This window comes from Ursus arctos, unplaced genomic scaffold, assembly GCF_023065955.2.
Source record: "Ursus arctos isolate Adak ecotype North America unplaced genomic scaffold, UrsArc2.0 scaffold_6, whole genome shotgun sequence".
NCBI lineage: Eukaryota > Metazoa > Chordata > Mammalia > Carnivora > Ursidae > Ursus > Ursus arctos.
This window is the reverse complement of record NW_026623078.1, coordinates 57,408,020-57,426,753: the sequence shown is the minus strand read 5'-3', so window position 1 is coordinate 57,426,753 and position 18,734 is coordinate 57,408,020. Positions and strand designations below refer to the sequence as shown.

Genomic DNA, 18,734 nt, shown 5'->3' with positions numbered 1-18,734 from the left:
TTTTGATTATCATTTTTTTGTTGTTGTCTTCATGACTGATTCTGGAAGGTGAACACACACACACTCCCACACAAATACCCACACATATGCTCACCTTCCCTTTCCCCACCAGCACTTCCTCTAAGCTTGTAGCTTTATCAGATAGTCCAGAGATGGGACATCAAGTCATTAGGCTTGTGAGAATAAATCTAAGATTAATGAGGGTAAATATTGGTCAGTATGATGTTTAGGATATAGACATTATGGAATCCAATATAGCTGCTCAGGTACTCTTATTTCCTAATGCTCTGTTAGCTTTTGAAGTCATAGGCCATCAGTGTTCCACATTTCTGCTGAGAGTTCCCACCTCACAGATAATGCTGCTGCCCATGGCTCTCTTCTGCCCTCATCTCAACATTTTTCTTCTTTCTTATCTTTTCTAACCCCTGTCACTCTTCCAATACTTCCTGCTTCCAAGAGAAGAGGCCATAGCCATTCTGAATTAAGGCCTGTCCTGATTCACCCAAGACCCTCGGTATGACCTTGTCATCTGAGATAAGTATTGCTGGGGACTCTGTGACAGATGAGTCACTGGAATCCTGTTTGGATTTGACTTCACTCCAGGGGCCAGTAAAAAATAGTTAAGATTCTTGGCTTTATAGTCAAAAGAGTTCCTTAGAATTTTTGGTGAAGTTAGAAAGCATCTCTGAGCCTCTGATTCCTCACATATACAATATATTGATAACTATATTTCATAAGGTATTTATGAGGACTAAATGAAACAAGGCATATAAAACATACGTGGCTTACAAAATTCAGATTTGAAACATAGTAAGTGTTTGTTATACTGTGATATAGTGATTTGCATTATATATATAATACATATATACACATAAATATATATATGTACAAATATGTTACAATAAACTGTATGTAATTGCCATGTTTGTAGGTCAAAAACAATCATGCTGAGATACCAACCCCTAGATATTTAGGTTCATAAGCATGTTTATATAAAATAAGATACCAACTTTTGAAATTTTCAATTCAGAAGCATAAAACTTTTGTGTATTTATGTAGTTAAACATATGTGATACATATTTATTAAGTCATTGGTAAGTCTTCCTCACCCTCATACCACGCACATAATACTGAAATATTGAATATTGCCTGTAGACCTTTTAATTTTGCACACTCTTGAAGTGCAAGGTATTATGTTCTTCCACTTTTTAAAGTCCTTTCAAATAAATTAGGAATCTAGGGAGTGTCTTCCAATGGCTTTTCCATGAGATGCCCACACACCTGGCTGAAAAATATAGAATCTAATCAGTTAGTTGTTTGCTTGTTTGCACCTTATCAGATATGATGATTTACTTATCCATATGCTCAGTTAACCTCAGTGTCCTGTTGAGGTGAAAAATTACAGATTTAGGGTCAATTCCTGTACTGTGATCTCCACAGTGATGATGGTCCAATAAATAACACAAGGATTATCCTTAAACTAATAACTTGATCCATATATATTGTGATACTTGCTAAAAACTGGAGAGGTAGGAACCATTAGCCACATCTAAGATTTAGAAAGACTATTTGAAGAATTAGCCCCTTTATGGCAACTTATTTGGAAGTAAGTAGGATCAAGGACTTTGGCTTTTTACATTGTCTCTGTTATAGCAAAAGCTAATTGCCTTCTGTGTTCTGTACTAGATTTGCTGCAACTCAGAATTACCAATTCCACATTCCAGGAAGTTTTCTCTTGAGGGTTCATCTGAATTGAAGTGAACCCTCTGCCTCAGCTTTATGGTTCTTCCCTCAAGTCAGCCCAGTGGTAGACATCCCATCTGGATTGAAATTGGCTGGGCAAATAAGAGGGAGAGCCAGATAAAGTCAACAGTTTCTACAATCAGGGTCTCAGGTTGCTTATTGACTGAACGTTGGCTGGTGAAAGACAGACATGCACCTGCTTGTGTCCCTATTCTTTTCCTTTAGATTCATGAAGATTAGGTTATAGAGATAAGGCTAAATGAAAAGAATGAATAATGATTCTTTCCTAAGACTTTCTAGATTTATTTGCTGATATTGGTATGCACAAAGTCTTTGAATTGCCATACCAGGCTTTTAAAATTTAGTTCAGATAAACTGCTTTACATTTTTTTGTTTTTGTTTCTGTTTTTTTTCATTCAACCGTTCTCTTTTCTGGACAGCCTTCCCCAAGTTTTCCTGGCAGATAGGATATATTCTCCCTGAATATTCCCAGTGCTCTCTCTCTCTGTGTCTCTCTCCCTGACAAATAAATAAATAAAATCTTTTAAAAAAATGTTGAACTAATAAATATAAAATGGATTTGTTAAAGGATTTTATTTATTTGTCAGAGAGATAGAGAGCTCGCACAAGCAAGGGGAGCAGCAGGCAGAGGGAGAAGCAGGCTCCCTGCTGTGCAAGGAGCCCAATACAGGACTTGATCCCAGGACCCTGGGATCATGTCCTGAGCCGAAGGCAGACACTTAACTTACTGAGCCACCCAGGCGTCCCAATATAGCATGGATTAAATTCAGAGGGCACAGGAGGCAGGCTTTTAAATTGAGAAACTAATAAAAAAAAAACCACAGTCTATTTATCTTATATTTAGGTTTTCATTATTTTGGCAACTAAGGGAGTGTAGTGGGACCAGTAAGAGAAAGAAGAAACACAGAATTTGGAAGGAAAATTTAGGCAACATTAAGCAAATAAAAGTTGAGGTAGCAGTAGGAACAGCCCAACAGACAAAAAGAAATATGGATCTGGAGGTCAAAAGAGAAGCAAATATACAGTGTCAAAAATACTTATATCAGAAATCTTCTGTGTAGAAGTTTGAAGCCATGATAGATAGTTTGCAAAAAGAGCAAATGTATAAGGAATAGAGATCTGAGAACAGAATCTTGGTCAGCATGTACATGGTATGTGAGGAGAGAAAGAGAACCCAATGAAGGTGAAAGAGAAAAGACAATTAGAGTGGAGTAAACGGACCAAGAGGTCAACACAAAAGGCAAGGGGAAAAATAGGCAAAGCCAACTTCTGTAGTATAGGGGAATAAGCTGGAAGAAGTGTCAAATGGCTTTATAGTAAACCATAAAACAAGGTCATATATAAAGAATGAGAGATGATAGGAGTAAGATTTAGCCTTGAAAAAAAAAAGATCTGAAGTAAACTTTTCAGGAAATGTAATAGAAAATCTAGGGGGCACCTGGGTGGCTCAGTTGGTTAAGCATCCGACTCTTGATTTCATCTCAGGTCATGATCTCAGGGTTGTGAGATTGAGCCCTATGTGGGGCTCCACGCCCAGCATGGAGTCTGCTTGAGATTCTCTTACCCTCTCCCTGTGCCCCTCCCCCAGCTCATGCTCTCTCACTATCTCTAAAATAAATAAAGTCTTAAAAAATCTATTAGAAATGACCAAAGGTTTGACTGAGCAGCATGGAGAACATAACTGAGTTGAGAAAACATGCATTTGAATGACATTAAAAAGCCTCACTTCAGTGTTTGTAATCGGGAAACAGGGGTGAGAAAATGAATAAAAATGTCCTTCCTTGAGTTGGGATCTACCCATGCAAGGGATTAGTAGATGAAAGGACAGTGAGTGCAGAGCACCAGGAATTCCACTTGAACTGTTTTTTAATGCCTGATGGTGAGATAGGGAAAGGAAAGGAAAAGGGGGGAGGAAAGGAAAGGGAGGAAAGGAAAGGGAGGCTAGTGAGGGACTGATAGTGACGGTGGGCCAGACTCTCAATTAGAGGAAAGACAAACTCATTAAGAATTAAAGGGAGAGGAAAAAGAGTATATGTTCAAAGAAGAAACTTTTAGATATAAAGATCAATTTTTAAATTCATGCTTTTAAACCAGTCTATTATTATAAAAAGTCTGAGCTACTTTGACAGATAGATAAACACCTCGGTCAGCTCTCCATTTCCCCTGGCTCTGTCCAGTTGATGCTGCTTTTATCCTCTTCCATCACATTTTCCATATCTGTATCTTGTCATTCATCACACATTCCTCTAGACATTATCTTCCTTTTTATTGAATCTCAAGACCTCCTACAAAAATGTATCCTTAGTTCTGACACTTGTAATGGTCAGTAAATTCATCTTTTATTGTCTTTCTTTGTTTTAAAATGTTTATTATGTGTCCAGTTTTACAATATGCAACCATAATATCTCTAGTACATAACAAAGAAAATAATTAGTCATGCAAATTAAAATTAAGGGATAAAACTTCCACAGTCAAAGTGTTGTTATATACATCATATGTCATAGCATCTGAAATAATCTTTAAATTTTAACTATTCAAATTAAGTTTATATGTGCAACAAGATTAGGTTACACTGTTTTTTTTAGACTTAAAACAATAGTATGATGTGATATAGTCAATGAATAAAATAAACCAATTAGCCAACTCTGATAAGGAGAGGCCAGTTCAATAATAATCCTAAATATAACCAGTCAATTGTAACTGCTCTAACATTTGGTCAGCTATAATATTGGATTTGAGGGTGGAAGATCCACTATTCCATTGACGACTTGCTGGACTTCTCCAGCCTACTAGTGGCACTTCTGTAAGAAAGAATAATAATATAATGTTGCCATTAATAATATTATTATTACTATACCAATGATAATAAGTACCATTTCTTGAGTTCTTACTGTAATTCAGCCACTCTGCTCTGTGTTACATAATCCATACACTTGCCTCGGAGATGTTTAACTGCCCCACTTTATAGACTGAAAAAAGAAAAACTGAAGATCAGTCTACCTTTGTAGAAGGGCCTTTTTCAAACCATAGTATAGAATACAAATGTCAAAGGTAAGCTGTGAATGGAGCTTTTATACTGATTTTAAGTGCTTTAATACTCTAAAATATAGCCTGGATCAAACTTTCAAACATAATGTTTACTAATTAATAAGTAATTAAATACAAGCCATCCAGTCTTTCTGGAAAAAAATGACTGTTTCTTCTGGAAAGAATGTGTTTCTATTTTTCAAAAATACCAAACTATTTTCAAGAAAATGAAATATCTTCATAAGGTATGTTGCCATTACAATAACAACAAATCCGTAGTATAACTAGTACTATTTGTACCTTTTATGATGGAATCTTTAAACCATTTTTCCAGTTAGAAGACTTACTAGTCATGGTTTAAAATCATTTTTATACAATTAGTTTCCATAAAAATAAGCTAATACTCAACTTCCTTTCTTTTTCTCTGTTATTGAAAATGTGTGTGGGTTACCCTCTTCCCATGAAACAACCTTTTCACCCACATCTTCCTGAGGAGGAAAGCAAAAGAGGAGGGGAGGTGACAGAGAAATGGGAATGGAGTGTATTCTCACTGCATAACTAAATAAAAGAGGGCAGGAAGTGGTATATTCAGTAAGAGAAGCATTTTCTCCTTAGATAAGTGACTTTCTCCATCTCTTACCCAGAAAAGAAAAATGGGTTTACCGTTGAAGTCCTCTTGACCACATCTTCCTGTGTTCATCCTCTCAAGGGATCATAAATTTTATTTGGCATTTCTTTACATCCCTTTTTTTTTGCATCTAATTTGGTTATTTTCAACTTGTTTCATTAGAAGATTAAACATTTAGAATTTAGGAAGGTTTTGTTTTAGAAAAATAGCAGTCCATTAACTTAAAATAAGAAGTGCAAATGAACTGCATTGATGTTTTTCAGAGCAATAACTTTACATAACCCATCAATACACCCATTGCAATTAAAGATAGCTTTTAAGTAAGCATTTATATATTCATTTTTAAATTGCTATTTGCATACCTTCTGTGCCATGCTTCTTCATTCTCATGAATGCATAGCCCTCTGATTACTTATTCTGTGTTGATATTGCAGCTGCAATGGTAGTGTTTAGATGTAATTATTAATATAAGTAGGCAAAACCATCAGTACACACATGAGCTATATAGAAAACCATGATACTATTAAAAGTTATAATTCTATATTTTTGTTATGGCAGTATATCTGAGTGGATATTTCATTTTCTTTCTTTTTTTTTTTTTTAGGCTTAACCACTTTTTTTTTTTTTTAAAGATTTTATTTATTTATTTGACAGAGATAGAGACAGCCAGCGAGAGAGGGAACACAAGCAGGGGGAGTGGGAGAGGAAGAAGCAGACTCATAGTGGAGGAGCCTGATGTGGGGCTCGATCCCATAACGCCAGGATCACGCCCTGAGCCGAAGGCAGACGCTTAACCGCTGTGCCACCCAGGCGCCCCGGATATTTCATTTTCTTGAAACTAGTTATTTTTGAAAATTTGAAGTATTTATATTGAGATAGTCATTCTTTCCATCAGTTTACACTATTTATTTTTAATTACTTATAAATTAGTAAACTCATGCTTCTTAAGTTTAAATCAGGGTAGTGCTTTAGATTGTTAGAGCATATAAAATCAATTTAAAAGCATCATTTAATAGTTTACCTTTGATATTCTTAATATAAAAGGCCATCATGACTCAAAGTTATTGAAAGCAGGTATTTATTAAATAACATGACGCTTTAAGGGCAAGGTGATAAAATCTTAAAAAATGTTGAAAGGCTTAATGAAACCAATTACTAAACTATATGTTTATTAGAAAATACTAATCATAAATATTTTGTGAATGTTCCATGTATATCTTTAGCAAAGGACTACTAAATATGAGTCATTTTTGTATTTTGATCTTAGTAATAAGAACTTCATAATAGATGAAAGTCAGTGAATAAAATTAAGTTCTCAGTAGAGCCAATCTAATTAAATTTCCTTTTTCATTTGACTTCCACCCTTTACTGAACTCTTCCCCTATATAGGTTAATTTCAAATCTTATTAATTTGTGTACTTTTATTTGTATATTATCAGCCTGATAGTTTAACTTCAGGCATTAAATGAAAAACGAAGTTCAGTTCCCTTTTCTTTCTAAGTAAATTAGGTCAGAGGCTCTTTTCTACTATTTAAATCTAATTATTTTGAGGGTTTTTTTTAATAAAAATTTCTAGCTTATCAATCCAAAGCCACAGAAAAACAGTTCTATCTACTTTTAGCATTTTAAACCTCCATATGGTATTTTTATGTTTGAATTTCTTATCGTTATCTCTTTCTCCTCCAAAAATGCTTTAGCATTTTTTAAAAGTTTCCTATGAAATGTAGGTAAGAACATTTTAGAAATCTTGCAGGAAAATTGACATAATTATTACTAGTTGGAGGTGTTACACTGTCAGGTCATTTGTCCCTTGAGTTGATGTTCTGGAAATTATAGATAAAAGCAAAACTTAAGTAAGCAAAATATAAAAAGTATTCAGTTAGAAATTGCTCTACAGATTTTTCCATTAGTTTTGTAATTTTGTGAATCAGCTCAAATGTAGTATTGTCTTTATGATTGATTTGTCAGTAAATGCAATATTAACATTTGTTTGGAGGAAATAAAGACTTGCTTAGCTATGCTTGGAACCCATTTGGGTACTAATGGTACTGATATTCTTGTTCACATATTGCAATTTTTTTTTTTTTTTGCAGTTTTACTAAAGGGAGGAAAAAAAGAGGAAGAGAAACCATTTAGAGACTGTGCAGATGTATATCAAGCTGGTTTTAATAAAAGTGGAATCTACACTATTTATATTAATAATATGCCAGAACCCAAAAAGGTAAAACCAGAAGTGTTTGTTTACGAGATGTAAAGCAGATCCTAGTTGAATTGCTGAATAATCAGATTGATTTGTGAGCTTGTTAAGCTGAAGATATATGTGCCTGAGCTCTTTTCTTCCAAAGATACTGTTTGCCAGGTCCATAAAAGATGAAAACCCTATTGCACAGACCTCCCCCAAATCCATACCTCCCATCCCTCTTTCACAAAATTTTCTATTTATTCTCTGCTCATTCCTGGATGTCCCATTGCTCATAAATGCTTGCCTTGTGTAGATTACATGTTGAGGTGACATGTACTTCAAGTACATAGAGAAGAGGTAGGAGCAATATTTCAAAGTCCCAAGGACCCAGATGGCACACATCATCTATAGTCTCAATACTGCAGAGGGGGTGCCAGGGACATATTGCTATTTGCAGAATCACTGTTCCTATTAGGGTGGGAGAAACATATTCTATCTTGACTCATCGTCTTGATAGGATTTGCTTTTCATGTTTACCTAAAAGAGTTGGTTGGAGGCTAGGATTCATTAGTATGTTGAACAGGATCCAAAGTAAACTTTGAAGTAAGCAAACACTATGTTCTTGCTGTTATATCTCTTTTCCCCTATTTATTCATTAAATCATCCATCCATTTCTTCACCCAGTACATGTTAAGTGAATGTCATTTGTCAGTCACTGCCTAGGGACACAATATAGACCAAACAGATCCCACTGTGGTGGTGAAGACAGACAATTACACAGGTAATTATAGCAGAATGTAGAAGTGTAGCAACTGAGACAGACTGTTCGAAGCAGGATTTATGGAGAGACATGAGGAGAGCCCCGATCTTCGACATGTTAAAGTTTATCCCCAAGGTGCCAAGAGGGACCCAAGACTCCAGGAAGACCACCTTCTTTTGTAATGCTCCATCCTCAAAGGATGAAACAACTTTCTTCTCCTCTTTGCCACACCTAAATTACCAGTCCTGCGTCCTCATTTCCTGGGGATACTGTGCAAGTGCTCTTGGAAGGCCTTCCCTAATTCCCTCCAATAGGTTTGCATGACTTTTTCACTAGCAAAGTTCTACAAGGCAAGGTTGTGCCTTTTTGTCCTTGGTTTCCTGGACCCAGCATAGTTTCTGGCACATAGCAGATAAATGTGTGTTTAAACGAATGAATGAACTTCTGGCAATAATATGAACATTTCTATGTAGTGTATAGTAAATAAGCCTAACTTAGTCTTCTTGATTATTAGTCCCCTTTGATGGATGAGAAAAATGAATCTTGGAGAGTAGTTTGCCAGATGGTACATCATTGTTAAGAAGAGAATCTGGACTCTACCAGCGTCCTCCCTCTCCTGATTTCAGTAAGGACTAGCGATTTAAGTTAGCTCAGGGTTTTTTTGTTCCCATTTGCTGGGACAATTTTTTTTTTTTTTCTAAAAGGAGGCCTTCATGCTGTTCTATAATGGGGAAAGAGGGAGAACATGCAGGGGGCAAAAAAAGCAATCACAGTTCCATACATTGCTACCTGGGCCACCTACCACAGAAGTTTCGTTTCACCTGTTTTTCAGTTTGGGCTTCTGTACAAAATCTCACTATATTAAGTGTTCATGACTTAAGAGAAAAAAAATAACTATGAGGGTACAAGGGTGAGTCTAGGGGTAAAAAGAAGAGGGTAACTCATTGTAAGGGGGAACCTTTTGGATCCTTTGGATCTTATCACATGGAGCCTTCCTACTCTACTTGCTGATATCTTAGAATCATACATAAGGCTTAAATTCAGTTGGCATACACACAGGCATGTATACGCATCCACATACTCATACACCATATGTCTAGTGTATAAAGAATATCAAAAACTGTCCTGGGGGAGAGGAGCAGAGCTAGCACACTCTATAATTTACCTACAGTATTCCCCAAGACCTGAAAGAGCACCCAAATTATTGTCAGTTCCACTAAAATATAACTTGGCTGTAATAATTTAAGTGATCCTCCTTTTATACACTTAGTGATTCTATGATATAATAAAATAATTTTTAAGGATTTTAAATTAACATTCACACTTTCAGAATCTTTTTCACTCCATCACCCAATCCTGCCACAGGGCCCCAGGTTTTGGCAAAGGGGACATTACAAATAAGTTTTGATCATTCCATGAATATTAATTCATATATAACCATAACCAGTGTTTTGAACTATGCTAGTTCAGAACATTTTGAAATGCAAATGATGCACAGGCTATTTGCAGAACTACTGGTCCTGTTAGGGTGGAAGAAGGATATACTATCTTAAGTCATAATCTTGAATAAACTTGCTTTTAATATTTACATAAAAGTGTGAATTGGAAGATCCGATTCCCTAGTTCAGTAGCTGACTCCTGTGTTGGTTTCATCAGGATGGCATGATTTCAACTTATACCTCTGCAAAGTGATGGATTTTGCATATGATGGAGCTTCAGGGTTGTTCTTGAATAAATGAAATCTATTTATATTAAATTCACAAATGTCAAATATCTGCTCAGTTAAACTTTAAGGTTTGGGACTAAGAAAAAATAGTAGCCTGAGCAAGTAAGCCTGTAAGAGGCAAATTTTTATCACTATGGAAACAGCTCCATGGCTTTTCAGAGGAAAGAAGCTCATGTGGCACCTGGTCAGGACTATCATTAGATTTTAGTTTTATTGGAAATAGCAGAGCATGGTGAGAGGGAGAGATCGCTAAGTAGAAGGGAGAAAGACTTAGGCCTTCTTCTTAGGTGTTCCTTCCCTTGTTTTATTCTTTCCCCTTTATGATCACAGATCCTTTCACAAGTAGGAATGTTGTTCTATTATAGAAACTTTAGACTGATAAACCTGAACTTTTCACAGATAGCAATTTTTAAAAACATCTCAATTTGCATGGCACTAGTAAGAAAAATTACTGTGTGAATTTTCCCCGGTATAATTCAGAAGCTGGTTAATACAGTAGCTCAAATGCATTTACAGTTTGCCAGGTATATTCTAAGCACCTTAGATGTAAAAACTCACTTGTTTACTCTTTTCAGTAACTCTATGAGGTAGGTGCTCCCATTATCCCTATTTTAGAAAAATAACTTGCCCAAATCACATAGTAGATAGTGAACATAGGCTTTGTAATACAGGCATCAACTCCAGACTGTATCTCTGAGCAGGGGGCTAAGTGAGATAATTATGTTAGTGGTGACTGAAGTTATACTTTTAAAAAGTTATACTTTTTAAAATCTGAACCTATAGGAGTGATACAGGAAAGAGTTTATTATCAGAAAATTATGTAAAATTGATTCATGTTCTAATTATAAACCACCCTGCTCCTTTCTACCTTGTAATCTCATTTTCTTCTCCTGCATTGATATAAATCGTTGGAATTCTCTGAATCCTGTAAAAAGTGCTTGGAAAATGCATCTTTATGACCGTCACTCTTCCAAGTAGATTGTGCTTTGTAGATATAAAATTTGGTGCTACCTTTGGATATGCTTAGCAAAAGCTTTGCCTATTGTTATGCTTGCAGAAGTTCTAGCAAGGGAATGAAACTCAAGGCAAGCCTATGAAAAATAAAACAAGTTCAAATATGTAAGATATGGGATATGGACCAATCAATAAAATTGGGCTATTTAGGCAGGTAACAAAAACTGTTAAGAAGTATTCATCTTGTAGGCAGATTAAGAGTCACTGTATGGTGACTAACATAATATAATAAAAAAACATTAAAAAAAAAAGAGTTGCATGGATAAAGAATTGGTATACATTTATTTTTCTAACCGACATCATTCCCTTCCAAGAAATGCTGCCTGAAAATAAGTGTTATCCTTTCAAATGAGATGAAGGCAGTTTTCTAAGACTATATAATTTTTCAAGCAGATCAAAAATGAGAATTAAATCATTTATGTATTTTTTATCTTTTTATTACTAATGGCTGTGGTGATTTTCCTCTCTGAATTCCCTTCAATGCATAGTAGTAGAAAATAGGATTTTTTCCTTTTATTTCATAAGTTTCTAAAACCAAATGCTTTATAGCCAGCTTAGTTGCATCCAAAAATTCAAACCATTAAATCATAACTCTGCTTTTATAAAATATTAAAAATTTGTTTCTGAATTGTGAGTCCCCTAATTCTTGGGAAAGGACCATAGCAAATGTGTTGAGGCTTTTTTTTTTTTTTTTTTTTACTTAAGGTTATGGAAAAATAATTAACATCCTCAAGCCTAATCATTCCAACTTGTATGGAGCATAAAACCGTAAGAACTATGTGAATCAAATTTCCCCTTTTTGTTTGGGTTTAAATCTCTTTATTATGTTAAAAGGTACTTAATGCTTGAAAGCTTTGACCTTGCCTGGGATAGGAGCCAGTTCAATCTTTTCTTGGATAGAGTTAAGCCCAAGTCATATGATCAATAAATGCAACAGGCATAGTAAATGTAGCGGGGCCCTTGTCTCCAGGAAGGACACCGCCAGATAACACAGACCACACAATACTGGCGAGTGAACTTTTCAAGTCCTTTCATGTCTCAAATCTTTTGAAACCAACCACCTACTTTCTTAAACTTCCTTCATCTGTTAAGCATAGGCTTTTTTATTTTTCTTCTGACTAGAAATAACATGTTTTTTGGGTTTTGTTTTTTGTTTTTTGTTTTTTTTGGCTAGAGTGAATCCAACTTCTTAAATAGATATGTAATAAAAAGAGGCATGCTCAGAGATTAGCAATGTCAATATTATTATATTTATATTATATATTATATTACTATGTTAGTCATAAATATAGAAAATATATATTGTAGAAAATGTATATTATATAAAATATATTAATATATTATTAAGCTGGTGATCTTAAGGACAATTTATTGAACTACGACGTTTTGATTTTGTACATTCCATATGATTCTTATTATAAACAATAAATTATATACAATGGTATATATTATAGTAAACTATGCTACAATATGTAAGATATTATATACAGAGTATATAATGCATAATGTAAATACTGTCTCATATGTAAAATACATCTAAGAAATGAGAGTCATGGCAAAGCCTGTTATGTACCAAGCACTATTCTAAATATTCTACATGCATTGACTCATTTAGTCCTTGCAAAGACCTAAGTGATAGAACAGGGTTGGGATTTGAACACAGGTAATTTGGCACCCAAGTCCATGCCCCTAACCAATATGCCCTTCAGCTCTATTGTGACCATATTCTACAATAGCAGCTATTATTATTACTGCTATTATTGAGTCATTATAAGAACTGTGGAACGTATGTCCAACCTCTTACCCTCTCTGCACCTCAGCTTCCAACACAATAATCTGCCTGGGAAACTTCTGCCTCCCCATGTAGCTCCGACTCTCTCTGGGCCTTTATCTAGGAAGTGCTTTTAGCACATCTTAACATGCTCAAGTCACTGAATATGTTTGTTTAAAAGGAAATTGGTCTTTTTGTAAAATTTGTGAATGATTTTAAAACTGTAAGTGCAAAAAAAAAAAAATAAATAAATAAATAAATAAATAAAACTGTAAGTGCATAGAATTCTAATAACATAGATAATAGTAATAACAAAACTGTGAAGAATAGTTTTTTCTACACATTATGTATTTATTAATGTAGTTATTCCTTTCCCTGAGTATGTAAGTGGAATTTATAGCTTTGCAAACACAAGTTAGCAAAGTTCCAGGCAATTAGTATCCATTAAGAAAAAAAATCTGGAACAAAATTCTGGATTAACCAGTCAAGGCAGGGTAAAAATTTCATTAAGAATCAGGTGACACTAGTTACCTCTAGCAAAATGTTTCCTTGACATTTTCACTGACTCTTATTTAAGTATCGCCAGTAAAGTCCCATCCTGGCCATTACAGACCTATGCAGTCTGTTTCTCAAGGTCACTAATGACCACTTCATTTTAAATTTAAATGTGTATTTTCTTAATCTTGATTTGTCTTGACTTCTCTGGAATATTCGATTAAGTGGATCACTTCCCCAAATCAAAATCCATCCTCAGCTTTCATTGCATTAATCAGGTTTTCCTATTTGTCATTCCTTCTTGCATCTTTATTTATTCAACAAATATTCATTTAGTACCCTCTATAGGCTAGGCACTGTTCTAGGCACTGGGGACAGTGACAGAGTATTAGTCCCAGCCTACCTATTTGTATTTTACCTCCATCAGTTCACCTGGATCCTCCTCCTTCCTGCACATATACATCTCTTCCCAGTTTTTCTTTACTTCTTTAAATAATCCATATTCTTGTTATCAACTACTGCTCTCAAGCAGATTACTCCCAGTACAGTTTTGAATTAGATAGACATGGGGTTTAAATCCTGGATCCAGGATTTGTTATTAATAATAACCATTGGTAAGTTACTGAAACACTCTAAGAATTTTTTTCTCATCTGAAAAATGAGGATAATAATCATACATACATCACTGTCATGAGATAAGTTAGAAAATAACAGATGAAGTGTTTAAATTATCTGGCACTTAACAGCAAGCATGTTGTTAATGATGATTCCTTTCTTATTCCTTTATTATTCGTATTCTTTTTTTTTTTTTAAGATTTTATTTATTTATTTGACAGAGAGAGACAGCCAGTGAGAGAGGGAACACAAGCAGGGGGAGTGGGAGAGGAAGAAGCAGTCTCCCAGCGGAGGAGCCTGATGCAGGGCTCGATTCCATAACGCCTGGATCAAGCTCTGAGCCGAAGGCAGACGCTTAACGACTGAGCCACCCAGGCGCCCCTATTATTCATGTTCTTATCCTTGGTCTACCTCCATTAGATCATCTCCAGTTGATTGGTGAACCCCCCCCCCCCTTTTGGATGACTATGCTACCTCAGATTCTTTATGTCCAAGACCATGATCATTTTCTTTTCTTGTATGTTAGATTTGCCATTAAGTCTTTCATTTAGATCACTGTCTAGATCATTCTTCAGGTCACTGGAGTGGAAAATTGTGAACTCCTATATCTCCTTAAGCCAACAGAAACAGTCACTATTGAAACTTTCAGACATTTTGAGGGCAGGATCTGTATTTTGTTCATCATAGTATCCCTAATTATAACAGAATCAGTGCCCAAAAATACCAATTAGGTAAAAAATAAGTGAATGAATCAATTCGAATTAAGGAAGAGGAAAGACTAGCTAGAAGTTGTGTTGAGGACAAAGAGGGAGTACAAAATGGTTAAGGGATTAGTCAAGGGGGAACCTTGAGACAGAGAGTGGAATTTCAATTTATAATCTTGGAGGTGAGTAAATTCCTAGGGACAATAAAGACATACAGATCAGTGACTGTTGTCAAAGTAGAGGAAGAGCCCTTGAGAGAGCAGTTTACGTAATTTATATGCTCACGACTTGAGGCATGGATCTCTTAGTTCCTTTCACTCTGAGGAAGTACACGGACAATTTGTCCTCTGAATGACAGTTGTTGCCACTGTTTTCATACCTGTTAGCCATTTGTGCTCCAAATTAAGGGCTTCAGGGAAAACACTTGAGCCTGTCTGCCACTATTGCATCATATCTACACCTTTAGGCAGCCTCTAAAATGCCTTAGTCATCAATTGCCTGGGGAATGGTGTTCTCTATAGCTGGGACCTTGAATAATGGAACTGCCACATCTGTGCTATGTCAATTACAGTGATTACTCTCTAAAGATAATTGCATTACAGATATGTTTCCCTCCTTGGGTGGACTCTGGGGAAATGAATCAATTTCTAAATACTATTGTTTTAGAATAATTGAAATGAGCATGAGTCTTTGAAAGTGTTGGATAATTTTCCACATGGGGAAGAAATGCTTGTCACAGTCAAAAGAAATACAGAATGTCATATTCTCCTATTATTGTTCATGACGAAAATTCAAGCAAATAAAATGTTCTCCATATGCTGTGGACTAAATTTTGCCTCTAATGTAATACTGAGCCATCAAGAATAATTATTGTAGTATGTAACTGTATAGGAGTTAATGTGCAATGAAATATGTAATAGCTAAATATATATGATTTTTTTAAAATTATTTTTCCAAAACCTTTATTATTATTATGTCACCATTTCAATTAATGTAAATACTTAAGAATTCTAAGTCTTATGTTTTAACAATAAAATGGTCTAATTTTAGAAACCTAGATAGCATTTTTAAAAATCTAACATACCTAAGTGCCTGTTACCATTTAAGACAGAGATTTTTAAAAAATTTTTTATAATCTGAGACTAAGCCAATCTTCAGTTGAGTGATTTAAATTTTTACAAGTAATTTAAGTTATATGATGGAATTTAATCAGAAACAATTATAATGTAAAACAAAATAACTGATATCTAACATCTTTCAACATAGTAATTTTTATTCAATTTATCTAGAGGTCTACCCATCCTATTTCTGTTTTGAAACATATCTGATACTTGTTTCTTTAAAACAGACATAATTTTCACTTGACTTTATTTTCCCTGTGTCTCTCAGGTATTTTGCAATATGGATCTTAATGGAGGAGGTTGGACTGTAATACAACATCGTGAAGATGGAAGTCTAGATTTCCAAAGAGGTTGGAAAGAATATAAAATGGTAAGATCGAATAATTTAAATAGTTTTTGATGTTTTTCATGAAGTTATCTTCACCACACTATGTGATAAGTGCTTGTATTTTTAGGTGTTTTTCAGCTATTTTAAAAATAAAATGATACATTAGTCACATTATTTTTATTAAACACAAAACACTCATAAATCATTTTCAGTAGATGATTTCCATATGTGCATCAGGAAAAAAAATATATTACTGAAATTATTTGGTGAACTGTTATGTATTATCTGGATTTGTTCCTGGTTGAATGAGGGTGGGGGAAGCTAGAACTCAGACCCAGGCTAGGTACATGACCCAGGACAAGGGAGGTGTGCGGGGCTGTGGATTATGGAGAGGTGCTAACAGTGGCCTCACTCACGTAGCTGGTAAGTTGTTGCTGGGTGTTGACTAAGAGCTCCTTTGTGTGGCAGGGTTGGGCTTCTCTAAATATGGTGATTCAGGATCATCAGACTTCTTATGTGTCAGTTGGCATCCCTCACACACAAAAATGGAAGCTTCCACATCCTTTTAAGGTCTATTATACCCAGAAATTGCACTGTATCACTTCCACTGCTTTCTTTGGTAAAGTTACTGACAGGCCCAGTCCACATTCAAGATGAGAGGAGTACACAAGGGTATGAACTGTGAGGTATGGTTCCTTGGGGGTCTCCAAAATAATAGCAGACATCATGGTCACCATCACTATCATCATAGCTAAAGTTTCCAATGGTTAATACGAGCTAGCCCTGTACATAGATTCTTACTCATTTTTTATATCAAGCCTGCTAGCTGTCTCCATTTTAAAACTAAAGTGAGCAAGTTGGGAGATCAGCTTTTCCAAGATAATATAGTAGATGATTTAAATAATGCATAATATAATAATCATATAGTCAATGCCTACAATATTAGCTATTAAAATCTGACAGAATGTCAAGATGCAATAATGGAAAAGGCTTCCATTTATGGACTTATTCTCATATTTTACATCTCAATGTTCTGGATAATTCTTGTCTTGACCAATTTTTGACAAATTCCCCTCTCAGAATTTAAAGAAAAGGTGAAGAGGCATGTTGTACTAGTCTAAGTTCTGTCTTGATATTCTTCTAAAAAATGTGTAAAAACTAGTTAATCAGCATCACAGTTTATACATTAGTAAGTTCATATTTGGCCAATGACAGTTAAAAGGATTTTAATAAATGAAAGGGGTGGTCCCTTGTGGTGTCTCTGTATCTACAATATTTTTTATCAGATACCCAGTTGAACACTATGAACGTAGGTTAATAAAGTTTGGAGTTATACAAAGTTGGAACCTGATGTCTTCAATAACCCATGAAATTCCAGGTAGAAAAGAAGGCTACAGCCAACAAGATAGAATTCTACAGAGATAAATGTAGTCTTTCACCTAGACCAAAAATACACAAAATTAAGTGAGAATATAGGATAAAAGTGACAAATCAGCTTAAGAACCTGGTGTTTGGGGGCGCCTGGGTGGCTCAGTCATTAAGCGTCTGACTTCTGCTCAGGTGTGATCCCAGAGTCCTGGGATAGAGCCCCATGTCAGGCTCCTCCGCGGGGAGCCTGCTTCTTCCTCTCACTTCCCCTGCTTGTGTTCCTTCTCTCGCTGGCTGTCTCTCTCTCTCTGTCAAATAAATAAATAAAATCTTAAAAAAAAAAAAAAAGAGAGAGAGAGAGAACCTGGTATTTGAAAGTCTGGAGAGATTCACTGGGCTATAAGCTCATTTTGTGTTGTTGGCTACTAGCAACAAAGACCAGTGTACTCAGGCTACTTTAATAGTGTGTAGTCTCAAGAAATACAGCACTCACTGGTGTCTGCAGTAGTCTGGTTACATCAAGAATATGCTTTAAATTCTGGTGGATTTCCAACAAATGAACTTATCCTATGAGGTACAAACAAAATGAATCAATGGGGCTCTAACTTGTAGGGAAAAAAAGGAATTAGATATACACCTGTCTGATGGCTATTTAAATTGACTGGAGGCAGGTGGATGTACTAGAGTTTGCTTCTCACAGTGCAGTCCAGAAACCAGCAACACCAGCCTTGTCTGGGAGCTTATGAGAAATGCAGCATCTCAAGCTCCATCCTAGACTTCCTGAATTAGAGGCTTTATTTTAACACTTTTTTAAAGAGGGAAGCTCCATAATGAAAGGAAGAACATTTTAGAGAGGCAAAATTGACTGCTTATAGACAAAACACTCTAATGATTCTTTCCAACATGAATGGACTGTAAGTGGTGAGGACCTCTCTTCAGTGGAAAAACCCCAGTAGAAAGTAAATCGCCAGGACTGTACAGAGAATATTGGTTCTACTCTAAGGTCTCTTTCTGAGTATGTGATTCTAAGAACATATGGGAAAAATTTAATCTAAGTTCCTAAAAGGACCTTGCGTTATGTCTATATCAACAGTTTGAGTTTTCCCTCTACCATTTACAAATAGAGTGGTTTTAGGCAAATCATTTAACCTATACCTTAACTTCCTCACTAGTTAAAAGGGGGCATTAATGATAATACCTCACCTGCCTTGCAGGGATGTTGTGAGGATTA

The 18,734-nt window shown here is 35.4% G+C and overlaps 1 protein-coding gene across 3 annotated transcripts in view; it reads left to right on the top strand.

Moving 5' to 3' along the window:
* ANGPT1 (angiopoietin 1) overlaps positions 1 to 18,734 on the top strand; it is a 245,836-nt gene that overhangs the window by 186,775 nt on the left and 40,327 nt on the right. For all 3 annotated transcript variants that reach the window (XM_026495570.4, XM_026495569.4, XM_044382643.3), the window contains exons 5-6: positions 7,513 to 7,640; positions 16,076 to 16,177. In XM_026495570.4, coding sequence (XP_026351355.1) covers positions 7,513 to 7,640; positions 16,076 to 16,177 — 230 coding nt within the window. The remainder of the gene's footprint in view (positions 1 to 7,512; positions 7,641 to 16,075; positions 16,178 to 18,734) is intronic.